This window comes from Crocodylus siamensis, chromosome 4 (genome assembly GCF_052110815.1).
Source record: "Crocodylus siamensis isolate JL-2025a chromosome 4, ASM5211081v1, whole genome shotgun sequence".
NCBI lineage: Eukaryota > Metazoa > Chordata > Crocodylia > Crocodylidae > Crocodylus > Crocodylus siamensis.
Window position 1 is genome coordinate 129,516,337 of NC_143398.1, and position 17,820 is coordinate 129,534,156.

At 42.0% G+C, this 17,820-nt stretch overlaps 1 protein-coding gene across 5 annotated transcripts in view; it reads left to right on the top strand.

Moving 5' to 3' along the window:
- Nucleotides 1-17,820, top strand: part of PRR5 (proline rich 5) — a 155,320-nt gene that overhangs the window by 87,431 nt on the left and 50,069 nt on the right. For all 5 annotated transcript variants that reach the window (XM_090043784.1, XM_090043785.1, XM_090043781.1 and 2 more), the window contains 4 exons: nucleotides 5,293-5,341; nucleotides 5,978-6,035; nucleotides 10,317-10,408; nucleotides 13,129-13,269. In XM_090043784.1, the coding sequence (XP_089899910.1) occupies nucleotides 5,293-5,341; nucleotides 5,978-6,035; nucleotides 10,317-10,408; nucleotides 13,129-13,269 (340 nt within the window). The remainder of the gene's footprint in view (nucleotides 1-5,292; nucleotides 5,342-5,977; nucleotides 6,036-10,316; nucleotides 10,409-13,128; nucleotides 13,270-17,820) is intronic.

A 17,820-nucleotide genomic window follows, 5' to 3' on the forward strand; every position in this document is an offset into this window, starting at 1 on the left:
TGCATTTGTTTATTTGTGGGTAAACCCAATGCTAGTCCCCTGTGGCTCAGTGGTTGAATTCTTGCCTACCCCACAGAAGACCTGGGTTTAATTCCCAGATGTTTATACAAATACAGCCATGGAGGCATCAAATGTTTGGACTCAGTCTGGCCTTTGAATTCAATTTCGGTGGCCTAAAAGGAGGATAGAAGGTTGGGCAGTCTCTACTCCAACGCCACCCCACCTCCCCCCAAAAAATAAAAAATTCTTGCCTAGGCATATGCATCAAAGGTCTGGATGACCTCTCATGCATACACCATGATTTGGAGTGTTCAGCGGTTTCCAAATCTAGTACTAATTTTAGTGCAGTTACTTCAGATATAGTCCAATGTATAGAAAGCAGAATTGGGTTTATGGTTTTCTTTTCATTGTAATATTAGCAGACTGACTACCAATAAAGTTTTTATTTTTTGATCTTGCAATATGACTCTATTCTTTTTATCTGTTTAATGATATAGCTGATTTGTGGTTATGTCATTGCATCATTCAGTTTTGTTCTAACCTGGGGAAGGATTAATGCTGATTACTCATATCTGAGCTATTGGGACATGGTATGAAATCTGGACTAGAAACTAGTGGCATAAACAACACATCAGAAGTGTGAAACTTGTGGTGGGAAAAAAAAAGGTTTTCACTCTGCATAATGTTTCAGGGTTGGAAATTCTAGCTAGGTCATCATCCTTGGGGCTATAAAGTTTCCGAAATTGTTCCTACAGCTGGAAAAGAGCAACAATTAAAATCTAAAATTTAAATTTAAATTAAAAATTAAAATACTCTTCAAGAAGTGTATAGACCTTTCTTTTGTGGGGCTGAATTGTCCAATAAGGTACCAGCTTGTTTTGGGAATGCATCAGACCTTAACTCTGTGGGCATTCCAGGAAACATACTGCTTCAGGTATGCAGAACTTGCCTGGCCATTATACAACCCCTAAAGAAGATGCAGTGACTATGAGAAGAGGAGAAACCTTGGCATCCTCCTCTGCTCTGGGGAGGCTAGCAGGATTAGCTTTGTGTGGTATGATGCAAGGAGAGGTTGTGCTTGACTTCTGCATGAAATGAATCATCTCCCTGCATCTCCTTCCAGTGTCCAGGTGCAGTCTGTTGTGTGGAACTTGTTACTGGGAATGGTGCATAGCTTAGTGTTGCCTAGAGAGTTCATTTCCACAAGCATGGATTGTCAGAAAACACAATTCTTTCCTGCTGTAAATATTTTTACTTAAATTGATTCAAAGGCCATAAATCCTTAACAGTTGTCCTCCTTCCCATTGATTGCTAGTTGTGTTAATAAATTTCCTTCATAGATGTCCAAATGCTGTTGTAAAGGGATTGTAGATTCAAGGGCTGTGCAGGAGGAAGATTTTTATCAAAAGGAAGAAGTTATACATAAATCCTGTCGCTTAACAGGTTTAGAAATACATACATCTCTCTCCTGTACCGTATACCTTACAAATTAAACTACATTTTATTATTGCACATATCAATAAGCACTTTTTAAATCTTCATGATGATTTAAAATCCAAACCTTCCCCCCGACCCCAGTTTAGTTAAGCACATGAAGGATTAGTTGCGTGCCTGGTTCCTAAATCCATATTCTAAACTTTTAGTGATTTAGCCGCATCTAAAGGTTTGGGCTCATATAATTTTTAAGTGAAACAACTATAAATTTACCCTCCTCCAACTCAGACATGGATTATCTCTTTCTTACAAAGAAAGAAACAGAAGTTTCTTTATTAAGTAGAAATTGAGGTTGGAAAAGTTTAGCTCAAGTGCTTAATTTTTTTCACATTTAGAGGGCAGTAAAAGAAGTTATTTCATAGTCTTACCTAATGCAGGTTTCACTACTGGTCACTGTAATTACATCATGAAAGATCCATGCAGTATCATAGGCCAGTTTTTAATATGAATAATTTAAATTATTTAATATGAATAAAGTTACTTATGTTCTTAGCGTGTGTGTATGAGAGAAGTAGAAGCTAGAAGATATATGAGTTCTCTTTTAAGATTCCTTTAGTTGGACATCATTTTGAAGCCATTATTTTACACTACCCAAAAATTAAGGAAGAAACAGAAGGAACAGGAAACAGTGAGGAAGCAAGATTTCCAGTATGGAGGATGACCTGTATTTATAGCTTCAGGATGCTGCTGGCTGCAAACAAAGTAAATTTCAGTGACATTTCCTCATTTACTGCAAGATTCTAAACTCCATAAAAGAAGTTTACTTTTGGAATGTCTCATAATTAGTAGCTAATAAAATAAAAGTCAGATGTAACGATAATCTAGAATTTCATCCAAAGTAGCATTTTAAGAGTTAATGTTCAAATCAAGCAGAGGAGAAGGAATAGAAAGGTGTGAAAGTCAGGAGGTTTTCAATATATTTCATATGAATCTCTATCAGTGTCTTAATTTATAAAGTTATTAAACAGACAGTGTAGATATAAAACCTAAAAGACACAAGCTCAGTATGAGTGCAAAATGTCTGTCAACAACACTGGAGCTTGTTTAAAACCCGGGGGTCATATCTGAACAGAAATCTCATTTAGATTTGTCATAAAGTCACCCCAATGCCATTCGCAAAAGTATGTGTATTTGGGTATACTGATTCAATAATGACCGCTCCTCATGCCAAATGGATTTCATGCTAGGAGCTTTTTGAAGGGAAAAAAAAGGCAGAAAGAAAAATCCATTTTACCTCCTATATCTTTGGATCCAGTTTTGTTTTGCATTATTTTTAGTGAGTCTGAGTACTGAGAACATCGCTTACGTGCTAATGTGGCCCAAGGGCCTCAGCATTTTTCTAATAATTAATTAAGCCAGTAATAAAATACCCATATTATTAGGGATTCACAGAGGAGGAAATATTAACAATGCTGTCAGTTTTGACTCTGCCCTGTAAACAGAGAGGCTAATGCATCTGTAATGCTACTTTGTGTGTGATGTGTTTCACTGCCTGCATATTACAAGACAGATACTGCTTATTTTATTTCTTTCTGATTTGAACTAATGCAAAGTACCAGGATTTGGGTTCATCAGAGGATTAGCGCTCTCATGTGAAGAACACCATTTTATAATCAGTGATTAGCCATTAAATCTAACTAAGGTACAGAAGCCACCTATGTATTAGCTATTTACAAACCACCTATTAGAGTCAGCAAGGAAACTGGGACTGGATTTTCAGGGACCAGTACTTTGGAGGGAAAATGAAAATAAAAGGACTGCTTTACAATAGTGTTCTGCAGTGTTATTTTCCTGAGGTTGTGCTGAATCTTATTTTTCACATCCATCTTTTACCTTTGGGAAGAATAAGCTTCAGAAATACGGCATATATTTTTATGCATTCAGTAATTATTTTTCCTGGACAGAAGAAAAGGACAAAAAGACTGAACTACATACAACCAAGGGCATGTATTCAAAGCGCACAAGGAACCAAAATATTTGGTTGCTTAATTGAGGTGACTTGTCCAGATGTCAAACAAAAGCACTTCCAAAGTACTTGAAAATAGGGGTGCACCCATGAAGATTTTCTTGGCCGATACGAATGGCTGATTATTAACCAGCCATATCGGCAGATGCCAATCCAATAGCGAATTTAGAGCAATGGAGCCATGCGGCTTGGAGAGCAGCATCCAGCTAATAAGTTTGTGGTGGGGGATGGGTGTGGGGTGAGAGAGGGTGTGGGGGAAAAGATCAAGGCCCCCGTAGTGAGGGAAGGAGTAGGGCAGGGGAAGTGTCTGTCCAGCCAGGGCAATGAATGCAACTCCGGGAGTGGGATAGAGCTGCAGGTGGCTTGTTTGGGGAATGCAGGGGCAGTGGGGCACCACAATCTCCAGGGTAGGCATGGGGGGCATGTGCCTCCTTGATTTTTGCATTTGAGGGGGGCTGCCTGTTGCAGGCTCAAGGCCAGAAGTAGTGCCAGCCTTTTTCCAGCAGGGGGCTGGGCCAGGACTGTGCTCAGGGCAGGTGGGGGCATAATGGGCTCAGCTGTGTGGGGCAGAAAGCAGTGACAGCAGCACCAGGCTTGGGAGGCTATGGGCACCCCAAAATTCCCCATATCCACCCCTCCCAGCGCTGCCATTGCTGCCCCCCCCGGCACCCCCTCCCCCAAACAAGCCACCCACAGCTCCATCATGCCCTGGGGTTGCATTCACTACCCCAGCTGGGCAGCCCCTGCCCTTGCCCCTGCCCCTGCCGTTGCCCCACTCCGTCCCTCAATGTGGACGCCTCAATCTACTCCCCCCATGCCCCACCCCTCCCACATGCCCCTTCCCCCCCACAGACTTACCAGCAGGATGCTGCTATCCAAGCTGCCAGGATGCATTCCTGGCCATTTGCATGTTGCATTTATTGGTGACATTATTGGCTAAAAAAAGCCAATTACCAATAATGTTAATTTTCCTGTTGTTGGTGATGATCCGATATGTGGCTAATATATTGGTGCACCTCTACATTAAAATGGTCCATCTGGGGACTGATTTCCAAATGAGCTCAAGGTCAGGTTCTCTGGTGTTCAACAACCACAGCTGTGGCTAGCTTTTCAAATCAGGTTTCAGGCTTCTAAATTAGTTCCAGATTTGCAAAAGTGCTCACCACCCACCATGCAGCAAGTCAGCATGGTAAAAAGAGCATGCTTAACAAGTCTCTTAGTGTTAAAGAGAGCATGTCTATACCTCTTATTTACCATGCCAGACAGCAGCATGCTGAAGCAACCTGGGTGCCTTGCATGCGTGCTACCTCCTAAATTGGAGGCAGTGGAACCACTTGAGTATGACATTGTGGGTGGGCTTAATAAGGGGCAGCGGTAATTACCTCAGCCACAGGACTGGATGAAGTACTGCAGCTACACAACTCCTGGATTAGAAAGTAGTGCATGTTTTAGCAGGGCAGTTCTTGGTGTAGCAAGTACCAGGAACTGCCATGCTAGAGAGACATCAGTGATGCCAAAACACAGGGGTGAATTTCACCCAGAATATATTCCTTCTGCTATTGGAGCTACAGGAATTCAGTTGTTTGCAAGTTTTTTATTTCATGTGGATGTGTATCCCTTGAATTTAATTTAGTTCAGAAGAATCCCCAGGCTAATGGTGAAACTGCTGCATTTTCACTTTGATCTACACAAAAACAACATAAAATGGGTTGGCAATCGATGACCCCATCCAGCCCACGGAGCTATTGGATTGGGGGCTTTGGTAGTGAATACTGCACATGCAGTGCAATTTGTTGGTTATTCATATGCCTTTCTTATTGTCTCTAATACAGGCAATTGTTGAAAACTGAGCTGGGATCCTTTTTTACTGAATATCTACAGGTTTGTGTGCTTTCCTTTCTCATCTTGTTTCCTCCATTTCTACGTACAGTAGGGTAGAGTTGATTTCCCAAATGATCTGTGATACTGATCCAGAGCCTTTGGAAGTCTGTGGAAAGACTCTTCTGGACATCAATGGACATTGTATTGAACTCCATATGAGACTTTCTGGCCTGATGAGTTCTGGGACAAATATTTTCATTAAATAATCATAGTACCCAAAGAATAGGATGTATCTCAGTACCCTATTTTTCCTTAAACAGCTGTTTTTCTGTAGGCTCCAGATATTTCAACTTAAAATTCTGACTCGTAAAGTTTATTAAATGGGTTTTTCATTATAAATGCACGTTATATTTTAGACTACAGTTTTTATTTCCAGTTCTCTGCTCCCCTCTCTCTCCAGTTAAATATTTTTATGGCTTAATAAGCTAATGTTTGTAAAGCACTTCATTAACCTTCAGTGGAACATTGAAACGGCTAGGAAGGAGTATTATCATGTTCATCTTTATTATCAATTTATTGATAAATAGTCATTTAAACAAAGCAGTACTAGTGCTAAGAGAGGGGAAAACCCAACCATAATGGCTTTAAAGAAGCATGGAATGGAATAAAGGAAAGTCCTCCATATTTTATTTTCAGAATCAGCTGCTAACCAAAGGCATGGTGATCCTGAGGGACAAGATCCGCTTTTATGAAGGTAATTCAGACTTCACTATTATTAGATCTGTGCCATATGCGTTATCCCAAACCTGCTGATATCAATGAGTTTCTTTCCATTGAGTTCATTGGCAAAAGGATCAGGAGATGCCACAGTGGGTTTTTGCATCCTCACTTAGAGTATAAAATTCCTCGTTGGCTTTCACCTGGAAGAACTGATAGTCTAGTATGTCAGCCAAGCAATGGTGACCTCCAGGTTGAATGTGGAAAAAACTCTGGTCATACCCTGTTCACTCTCCCTTTCAGCATACACAGAGTACTGGCCAAGATGAACCTATTGTCTGATCCAGTAGATAGTTGTGCTTATGTTGCAATTTATAAATCAGGTTTTTCAATGCCATATTGACAAATAAAAGCCACTTAATTTATTCTTTTGTTAATTATACTGAGGTGGAAAATAAAAACCCTTGATATTAGATGATTATCAATGATATTTAAGACCCAAAACTGAGAAACAAAAATTAACATATAAGGTTTCTGAGCTTATTTTCAAATAAAGGAGAAACAAATATCCTGTATAAAGCATCATCATGTTCTTAAGATGGCCTTCAGATTTGATTTAATACCTAATATAGGGCACATCAACTCATCACCCTACATTGAGTTATAGCACATTATGGTGATGTAGTGATCAAGTGGGTCTACACATGATCGGTAGCTATGTCACCATAGCAGCATACTCCCTTGGTATAGTGTGCTACTACGGCAATGTGCCACACTTATGGCACAGTGACTGCCCATACTGTGTCATACTTTTGGGCTTGCAAGTTGCTGTACAATAATGTGTAGATGCACCCATAGTTTATTTCAAATGAACTAACTCTCTTTGTTTCAAGTTAGAAGGCAGGATAGATATGCACCTTTGTAGACTAAATTATATAGAGAGAGCACTCAAAACAAGTTATAAAAATGTGTGTGTTCTAAAACACAGGTGTGAATGAGAACTTTCGGATGAAGCAAGTATGTGTTGAAAAGTGCTAGTTCATCAAAACTAAAATGTTTTGTGAAAATATCTGTTTCAGCAAACTTATATTAAAATCCAGTCAGGCAGTTTTCCAAGAGAAAAAATTCTGGTTTCCTGCCAGCTTATCTGGCTGGCTGCTTGGGAGGCTGAGTTTCCATGGTTGATAGCTCCAAGGCAGACCTTTCATGTAAACTGATCAGTGATGAAGGACCCCAGGCTTCTTGACTCTACTGCAGAGCTAAGATGCTGGAAATCCTGGGAGATCTTGTTCTAGTCATGGCTCATTTCCTGGCTCAGCAGGAGGATGTCTGGAAGCCTGGCATTAGAGCCAAGGCCCAGGAAACCTTGGTAGCCACAGAGCTGTGAGCTTCCAGGCTCAGTTTTGTTTCCAAATAGAACATTTTGCTCATCCCCTCCCTCCCCTCCTCCCGGCTTTTTTTTATTTTCTCTTTTATTGAAAATACTGAAACAAAACAAAGTGTTTCCTATAATTTTTGAGCCATTGGTAATAAAAAGATTGTGGCATTAATGAGAAAATTATGTGTCTGAGTGTTACATACTAGCCCGACCGCATCAGTTCAGCAAGGCATGTTTCTTTTAGCTCTTGCAAATGCTGTAGGAAATTTGGAGGCCTTTGTTCAACAATAAAAAAAAATGTTCTTGAGAGGACACAAAAGTCAAATTCCTTTGTGTGCACTACTAATCACTCACTGATTCTGAGAATTTTCCCACATCCCACAGTGAAAGGCCTGTCTGACAAAATGCAGTTTTACTGAGCAGAGAGGAGCATCTGTGCTGAGTTTGCTGTTGTTGATGCATTGAAATTAACTTTGTATACTGCATAATGCTGAGCCAACTTCTTACAAAAATATAAAGAATGTGCTAAGGTAAAGTCAGTTCTCTCAATAAGAGAACTTTTTAAGGGTATGAGCAGGACATGGGCTGTCACAACGTCACAACTCAGGGGATCAGGAGCAGACAAGATGAAGAACAGACGAAGTCCAGGCTTAGATTTAGAGTCAGGGGATCAGTAGCAGGTAGCTCAGGGCAAAGGACAAACATTCAAAATGCCTGACCCTGAATTGATTCAATCTTTGCAGGTTAGTCTAACCTGGCTAGGCTAAATCAGTTTTGTAACTGGACAGACATCCCAAAAATGCAAGCACATGCTTGCAGTGGCTCAGTCTAGAAGCTGGGGGGGGGAGGCGCTAGAGCAGCCTTCCAATCCTTCCACAGCATGAAGCTGAGGGGGACATGGCCAGGCTTTGGCGGGGAATTGCCCAGCAGGGAATTGATAACAGTGTTGATCACCCAATTAAGAAAACAATAGAGGAACATTACCAGCTACTTGTTGATTCTGCCTGTTGATTCAGCAGGGACCATTGCCAGCATGTGGTCTGCTAGATAATACACCAGGGTGGGCAATATATGACCCAGGGTGGGCAAAATATGACCCACAGTCCATTCTATCCAGCCCGCAGGACTCCTAAAAAGTTTAGAAAATTAGTATTTATCTGTCCCTAGCTCATGTCAAAGATGAAAGGAGCCAGGGGTAGTAGGACCCAGGGGAAGCCACTTCAAGCTCCTGCAACTGGCAGGGCCTTCCCGGCCCCGCTGCACCCCCCCCCCCCCCCAGCTGGAAGGCCTGCCTAGCATACATGGCCAGTTAAGGTGCTAAATTCTCATGAAAATTTTCACTCTGGCACATAAAGTGGATGCATTTTTATTCCATGAATAGGAGTTGTGCCTCAATAATGCTACTGGTATACTGGATTTAGTATGCAAGAATAGTTCAGGTTCTGGTTCTGACCATGGCATGTCATTTATGTTGATGCAAGGCAGTTGAAAACCTTTGTAAATCAAAATGCATTTTGTATTGGACACAATAGCAAGAGAGGTAAGGCAGTGGGGATTCATACCTCTTGTGATACCATACAACCACATAATCTGCTCTGTCTTACTGTATACCTCACAGGGATCCTCATTTGTCACTTGCAGAGTCAGATGATGAACAGAATAGTTGGAATAATATGGTTGCAAACCTTAAGCAAAAAAAAATTTTTGATGATGAGCTCAAGTACCGAGTAATCCAGTTCTTAACTCAGGGGTAGGCAACCCCCAGCATGGTTGTCAGAGCATAGCACACAAAGCAATTTTGCTTGGTCTGCACACCTCAGGGTAGATGTTGGGGAGGGGGCCATAGCTGCACTGCCACAACAAGGATCAGACTCCTCACATCTCCCCTGGCATCCGCCTCTGGCACACCAGTATCTTACAAGTTGAGTTTGCGGGTGTTTTTGGTTATCTGCCCAAACACGTTGCCAACTCCTGTTTTAGCTTATTGTGGGATTTACAGTTTACTGTGAGGCAAAAGGAAAAAGGCCTTTTACTGAGTTTCAGCTGCCTGTGTGTGTGCTTATTCCACGGGGTAGAGTAACCACAGAATCTTACCCCGCTTTATTGAGAGCTAAACTACCACGGCTTAGCTTCTGTTCACCACAAGATAAAAACACACATTTGAGCTTTTACTCAAGAAGCTGGCAAACAGTAAAACCTTGCTGTTTTACCAGGGTACACTGTTCATATGTCTGTACCCATAAACTGTAAATATACAACAGCATGAACTGTCTCAATGTTATGCCTGTTATATACAATGTGTGCATAGCAAGGTTGTGATTTGTGATGGGGTGCCTCCTAGTGGAGGTGCTTTTTTGGACTCTGTTCATGTCATCTCTCCTCATGGGGTACGGTAGTACTGGCTTCCCACAGATATAGTTGAGGGACTGAAGCATAGGGAGATTGTGCCCCTGTGTGTCACAGTAGAAGTCTGTAGTGGGATAGAGATTTGAACACAAGTCTCAACTATTGGGCCATACTTATCTCGGATTCCTCACACTTCTGTAGTACCTATGTTTTTAAGTGTTTTGACAGAGATTATGCATGTCTTAATCACAAAATTAAACTAAGCTTTTGGCCCAAACTTGCAAAGCATTTCCAGGCCTGTTAGGCTCTTATATTGTGGGTGGATCTCTCTGACTAAACTTTGCCCTGGGAATCCCTTAAGTCAGTGAGTGTATTAGGCTATGTGATCTGAAAGACCCAAAAGCTGTATGATCTTATATATAGGATGGGGAAATTTTTCTCAGCCTTGTAAAGTGTTAAAATGATAAATGATCCCACCCCCCTTGCTCTGCAGTAATTAGGAATTTTACATTGTTTCCTTCATTTCCCTGTTAAATGCAGCTATCTATTCTTCACAACAGAAGAAATGCACTTATGGTTTGGGCTTTCTTACAGGACAGAAACTGCTGGATACCTTAGCTGAAACGTGGGATTTCTTTTTCAGTGATGTCTTGCCCATGCTTCAGGCTATTTTCTATCCCGTGCAGGTAAAAAATAAATTACTTCATTACTTTAGAATCTTGAAAAACTGGAAAAAGTGATTATACTGTTGATCAGTTTACTGGCACAACTGTCAGCCTCTCCTGGTAGGCCAGTGTCATGCAGCTCTTATGCGGTAAAGTCATTTGCATAAGTAGTGCTCACATGAAAATCATGGAAAAAGGAACCAAAAGCTGGAGACATATAGCCTTCTTCTGACAATTGCCTTATTATTTAAAAGCAGTGCAAAGTGGGTGAAAATCATTAACAGAATTCAGTGTCCAAGGGATTTCCAAAGGATTTGGGGATTCAGCAGCAGGGGGCTTCCCCCACGGGGTACGACAGCTGGGTGGCAGGTGCTCTTCAATTAATGTGCATTAAGACAGTCTGATGTATATTTTCCTAGTGCCTCACAATGGAGATACTAGATTTAATGTTCATTAACTAAAGTGTGTTAATGCACATGTAGACGCATCCAGAGAGAAGTAGCCATGGGGATAAGCAGCAGTGGTAGCAGGATCCTAGTTTCGGTTCAACTTGGACTCTGGGTCATTCTGTCCCACTGCTAGAAAACACTGTTGACCAGTGTTTAAAAGACTGAAATGAGTTAACTGATCTGCGTTTTTAGATTTTAGATTTCTGATGTACTTTTGTGAATCCAGCTTTATGTGACTTAAACACAGTGGTACTTGTGTTCTTTACTGCAACTTCTGGCTAGGATTTTCTAAAGAACTCAATGGAATTATGAACCCAACTCTGAATTTCGATGAGAGATGGCCCTCAGAGTTGTCTAGAATTCTAGTTCCTGCTCATAAATTACTTCTGTGCTTTTGAAAATCCCATCTGTTTAAAGTTTACACATATACACTATCTTCACTCTGCAGTGGTAGAAGGGACTACACAAGGAACAATGCAATGGAAAGTCAGTGTTTTTACATTACACTAAGATAAATCAAATCAAGCCAAATCCAGTTTTACCAGGCTCTTCAGAAGGTTTGAGGTTTGGGTTGGGTACAAACATGAGAAATTTCAGTCTAAAGAAAAATTTTAATATCCAGAAAATAGAGATTTACAATAAAATATCTTCACAGCATTATAGTACCATCAGTGGCCTGATTGTATAGGACCAGTTACAGATTAACTCCTGTTCCCTCACTGGAACACATTTTTTATAGGGGTATGCAAAGAGGGCCATATTCGATTCGGATTTGGCCCGAATCAGGGACAAGGATTTAAATCAATTCAGAGATTCAGACATAGACACAACTCTGAATGTTTTTTCTACATACCTCAAGGTACCAGGCAGCACATCAATGCTGTGATGCTGGGACGGATGGAGCATCCCACAGGAGCACGGGGGGCTCCCTAGCACGATCAGCAGCAGACCTGGAAGTGGAGCAGAAGCACTGCTATGGCTCAAAGACTGGTGCCTCTTGGGTCTGGGGGAGCACCTGGGGTCTCCCCGCAGCCAATTGCCAATCTGGGAGGGCATGGGGGGACCCCCTGCACACTCCCTGGCAGACCGGAAAGTGGACCAGAAGTACTGGAGGGTTCCAGTTCAATTTGGGGGATTAAATAGTCTCCTGATTCGATTCGGATTCAGAGATTCTGCCACCGAATTGAGCCGAATCTCTGCCAAATTGAATCAGGGACTGAAGCTTCATAGAGCCCTAATGTTTTACTGTCATTAAAATTATATACTAACTACGTTCGGTTTTATAGCCTTAAGACTATGTAGCAAATATATTCCTATTGGTATGTCTATGTTAAACTGGAATACAAATACCATTCCTAAAATACCTTAAGGGGTCTGGAAGAAATAACAGGCTGGATTTTCCACACAGTGGGATTTTTTTCTGTGTGTAAAAGTTTAAATAAATCTTGAACATTAGTTTATTCTCCATGCTGGCTGATGGTTATTGCAGAGGCAGCTGTGAGAACACTTCCAAATGCATCTGCAGCTTTTTACATCCTAAACACACGCCCTTATTCCAGCAAGTGGGACAAATTTGTTCATGCACAGATAAGGACACAGGGTTCACGTATAGTACAGATACAACCAGGTACCATTATTGTTGTCAGAAGTTATATATCGTGTTCTGTGGCCAGAAGCTACTTGTAGTGAGATTTGGCTTTCACTGGGGAAAAAGTAGTTCTGTGAACACAGAATATGAAACATGAATTCTGCTATTGCCTTGTGTTACGTTTTCCATGAATTTTAGGAAAAGGGGAAGCCACAGTTTGGCTTGGAGTCCTTACACTGGAAAAAGGAGTCCAAAACAGGACACGAGTAGAGGAAAGAAACTGAAATACAACACCACTTTTGTTCCAGGAAACCCCACAGTTTATCCTACTTTGTTTTGAGATTTTACAAATATTTAGAATATCCTTACAGAGAATAAATCCAGGCTAGGTCGTCTTTGCCCTTCCCCAAGCCACACACACACTCATATTTAAGTTTTGTATCCCTATGTAGATTATAGGCTAAACAATTAAGTCCAAGGCAATGCTTCTCAAATTATGCAAAACCCTGGGGTGAGCCCATACTAAGGTTACGGGATCTGAAGTGAGATTGGACTTGTTTTTACCCTCCCAATATTCCCTTTGAATCTTTGTTGAACTTCTTATTCCTCTTGCTCCTTAATTAAAGAGAAGAATTTCTACTCATGATTTTGGTTGTCTTTTTTAAATAGCTCCTTATCCCTTTTGTGCTGATTGTGTTTTTAAGGGGAAGGAGCCCTCAGTTCGTCAGCTGGCTCTTCTGCACTTTAGGAACATTATAACCCTCAACATTAAATTAGAAGATGCACTATCACGTTCCAGAGCCAGGGTTCCACCTTCAATTATTCAAATGCTGCTAATTCTCCAGGTATGTGATTTTGATTATGATCTCTATCTGTCATCTTGATGTAGGGCACTGATTTTGGTCCCTATTTAAGACATCTCATCCCTGAACTTCACAAGTCCCAAACACCCACAACTTCAGCTGCAAGAGAGCTCAACATTTCTGCATGTATACTTTTAAAGGGCATGCCCCAAAATTAAGGCTAGCAAAATGAAAGCTTCTTTGAAAAATTGGGCCAAAAACCAGAAGCTTTTTGGTAACAGGTTCATACTGATTTCAGTAAAACACCTTCCATAGATTCTTTTAAGTCAGGAGTGTCAAACCTATCTGTGCCCTCAGGATAAATCTTGACTGCAGGCCTCCTTGTGGGCCAGATCCAGCAAGGAGCCTCCCTAACCAGATCTGGACCCACTGGGCCAGTGGGGCAAGTGGCAGCACTGAGGTTAACACAGCCATATCTCATTCCACCATCACTAATATGGATCTCCAGCAAGTGTCTGGGAATTTGGCAGGGAACTCTGCAGCTGAGTGAAATGGCTTTGTGAGCTGTATGTTTGCAACCCCAGCTGAAAGTTAATGTCTTACAGCAGGGTTAGACAACTTTTTCTGGCTGGGCTGAAGTAACCTGCCCGTGGTCAGAGGCAAGCAGGTGAGAACAAGGATGCGGCCACTTGCCTCTGCAGCTGCATGTTGGGAGTGCCCACAGTTGATGTTTGTCTCTGCAGTGGCACTCAGCCAAAGCCTGCCCTCACTCCCCACCAAATGCTGCCAGAGCCTTACATCTGCAAACCAGATCCAAAGTCCTGTGGGCTAGCTGTAACCCATGGGCCATGGGTTGCCAACCTGTGTCTTTCAGTATCTGTATCTGTACATTCAAATCTTAAATAGGTAACAATTGAATGCATGATATGCCCTTTCATTATGATACCTAGTACATACTTGGTTGCATGGATAGATTCTATCAGAACTGCTTAGGATTCACTAGGTACATCTACACATGCAATTAATTCAAAGTAATAAACTCTGGAGCAGTTTGAGCTGGAGTAAACTACTCCTGGGAGAAATGTCTATATGTGCGTCTGGGACAGCAGCAATTTTAGCTGGGGAGGAGCAGTTTATACTAGGGCCACTTCTGCCTTGTTCAGCCTTGGGCTGTGGGTGGCAGTATCAGGCGACAAAGGGGCTGGCTGGGGCAGGAGGGTATTGAAAGTGCAGTGGTATGTAGCTAGGCAGCAGGCAGGAGTCTGGCGTCTTCTGGCTGGGGTTATCAGGCACAATTTACGCCCACTGTAAGTGTCTACACATGCATTTAATCACAGTTAATTACTCCAACGTATTAATCTTACAGCAGTGGTAATTGGTTTACTGTGGCCTAATACCATTACACATGCAGACAGTGACACTTTACTCTGCAGAGTAGCTAACTATCTGTGGTAAAGCACACGTGTAGTTATGGCCCTAGAGAACAATGAATCTGTTTGCTGGAAGTAACGTTTATAAATGCTTTGTTAAAGAAAAAGATCACAATGGTTGTTTACAGAGCAGGGGGAAAGAGTGACAGTCTTCTGAGAAACTGGGACAGATGAGTGGTCCTTGTTAGTGCATTTCCATATAGAAATTAATTTAGAATAAATAAAAGGAAATCCTTTTTCACATACCTTAAAATTATGCCATCCATTTCACGTGTGGTCATTGAGTCTCATATTTCAGGGCTGGATAACTGTCAATGATAACAAATATAGTTACACAGACTGAGATCAAGGTAACCAAGTTTCATGTTTTGAATAGTAAAATGGTTACTGCTAGGCAACGAAGAGGTATTTTGTCCCCAGTGCAACATAACACAGCTGTGTTATCAGTTTTATCACCTTTTCCTTTAGGAATCAGGCATTAGCCCCTGCCAGGGTACAGCTCCCAGCAAAGTCAATGCAAAGACTTCTGTTGACTTTTGAAACAAAGAGCTGGATAACATCCTACAATAAAAAGTTCATAGGAGGCAATAGTATCATCTGCCAGGAACAAGGAAACAGCCTTTGCATACTTTCCTCCTCCACCAGCATCAGTGTTGACAAGATATTGTGTATTTATTTCTATTTTACTGTAAAAGCTCCATGCTCATTACAGCTCTGTTGACTGGCATTACTAATTACATGGGGTTGAATTTTTTACCCTAAATATTTGTTACATCAGTGAAAGTCATGTGGCAGAAATTTATAATGACCAGTTTTGGGGGATTTTTTTTCTTTTTTGCCAGTGGCTTATTGTATAATATCTAGTTGATAATGAACCAAAGAGATAAAGTGTCAAAGAGGATTGAGGGATGAATCATTGTATCTGTTTACACATATAAACATTTCTGGTTAATTAAACAAACTGCAGAGGAAAGAGTCTTTCCCAAGACAAACATCAAAGTAAACAGAATCTGATTTGTGGATAATTTAGGAGGTGCCATGGAATCTAGTTCTGTAAGATTAAATCCCGTTGTGGGAAGGGTGGGGCAGAGATAAGGACCAGCTGTCTGGCAGTCATGCTAGATTGCAAAGCACCTGGAGAAGTTTTGTGCTTAGACTTTCCAAACTGATGGAAGGGGAATGCATCAGGGCAGCTTCTCCAGTCACATAAGCACACACTCAGCAGTCTTTGACCTAGCCTAGAGCATCCTGATAGGGATCTATTCAGAGACAAAGAGGTATGTAAAGCAGAGGAAATCAGGGTTTCACAGAAATATATTAATCACATTACCTTATATTCAGCAAGCATATCTGAGTTACATATCCTTAGGAAAACAATGAAGCCTTTCCATACCATCTCCCCTATGCCCAACACTTGTTCTGAGCTATAGGTCAATACTTGTCTAATGCAGATAGGCTTATCTGCCTGCTGTATTCCTACTGCTGTTGGGCAGTAATAAGCCAGCAAAAGAGGAAGAATCCAAAGTATATTTTTTCCCTAAAATAAAAATTCTGTCCATTTTGTTGGGAGAGCAGCTGATTTCATAGATTTCATAGACATTAGCGCTGGAAGATCATCGAGTCCAGCCCCCTGCCTCAGGGGCAGGAAGTCAGCAGGGGGCATAGGATCCCAGCAACATAAACATCCAAATTTATCCTGAAGGTGTTCCAAGTAGGTGCTTGAACCACCTCCGGTGGCAGTCTCTTCCAGACCTTGGGGGCCCAGATTGTAAAGAAGTTCTTCCTTATGTCCAGCCTGAAATGGTCCTGAAGGAGTTTGTGACTGTTTGACCTTGTCATCCCCTGGGGTGCTCTGGTGAACACACGTTCCTCCAGACCTTAGTAAGCACCTCTGATAAACTTACAGGTGACCACCAGATCACCCCTGAGCCTGCTAAAGACCCCCATAGCTCTCAGCCTCTCATCATAAGGTCTGTTTTCCTGACCTCTGATTATGCGTGCGACTCTCCTCTGGACCCTTTCAAGCTTCTCCACATCCTTTTTGAATTGCGGAGCCCGCAACTGGACGCAGTATTCCAGCTGCGGCCTCACCAAGGCCGAGTACGAGGGGAGAATGACTTCATGGGAATTGCTTGAGAACCATCTATGGATCTAAGCCAGCGTTTTGCTCCATTTACTAGCCGCAGCATCACATTGATGGCTCATGTTCATCTTGTGGTCAATCATGACCCCCAAATCCCCATTCATCCACAGTGCCAGCCAGCATAGCACTGCCGAGTCTATAAGCATGCTGTGGGTTTTTTGTCTCATGGTGGAAAACCTTGCATTTTTTGGTGTTGAGCACCATCAGGTTCTCATCTGCCCATTTGCTGAGCCTGTCAAGGTCAGCCTGGATCACCGTCCTGTCCTCAGGTGTGGACACTTTACCCCAAAGTTTGGTGTCATCGGTGAACTTAGCCAGTCTGCTTCTGACTCCAATGTCCACATCATTAATGAAGAGGCTGAATACTGTTGGCCCAAGAACAGAGCCTTGAGGGATCCTACTGGTCACAGGGCACCACAACAATTGACTTCTGTCAACCACCACCCTCTTGGTCCGACCACGGAGCCAATTTCCCAGCCAGTGGATTGTGGTGAAGCTGAGGCCACAGTTGGCCAGTTTTGCCAAGAGGTGATCATGGGATACCAGATTGAAGGCTTTTTTAAAGTCAAGATATACAGCATCAATCTCTTCTCCCTTGTCCAGGTGATAGGTCACTTGGTCATAAAAGGAAATAAAATCAGTCAAGCAAGACCTACCCACAAACCCGTGCTGGCTATCCCTCAGGATGCTGCCATCAGCCAGTCTGTTAAGAATAGCCTCTTTAATAATCTTTTCATAGATTTCATAGATTTTCATAGACATTAGGGCTGGAAGGGACCTCAGAAGATCATTGAGTCCAGTCCCCTGCCCAAAGGGCAGGAATTCAGCTGGGGTCATAGGATCCCAGCAAGATAAGCATCCAATTTACTCTTGAAGGTGTTCAATGTAGGCGCTTGAACCACCTCCGCTGGCAGACTGTTCCAGACCTTGGGGGCTCGGACAGTAAATAAATTCTTCCTTATGTCCAGCCTGAAACGGTCTTGCAGTAGTTTATGACCGTTTGACCTCGTCATCCCATGG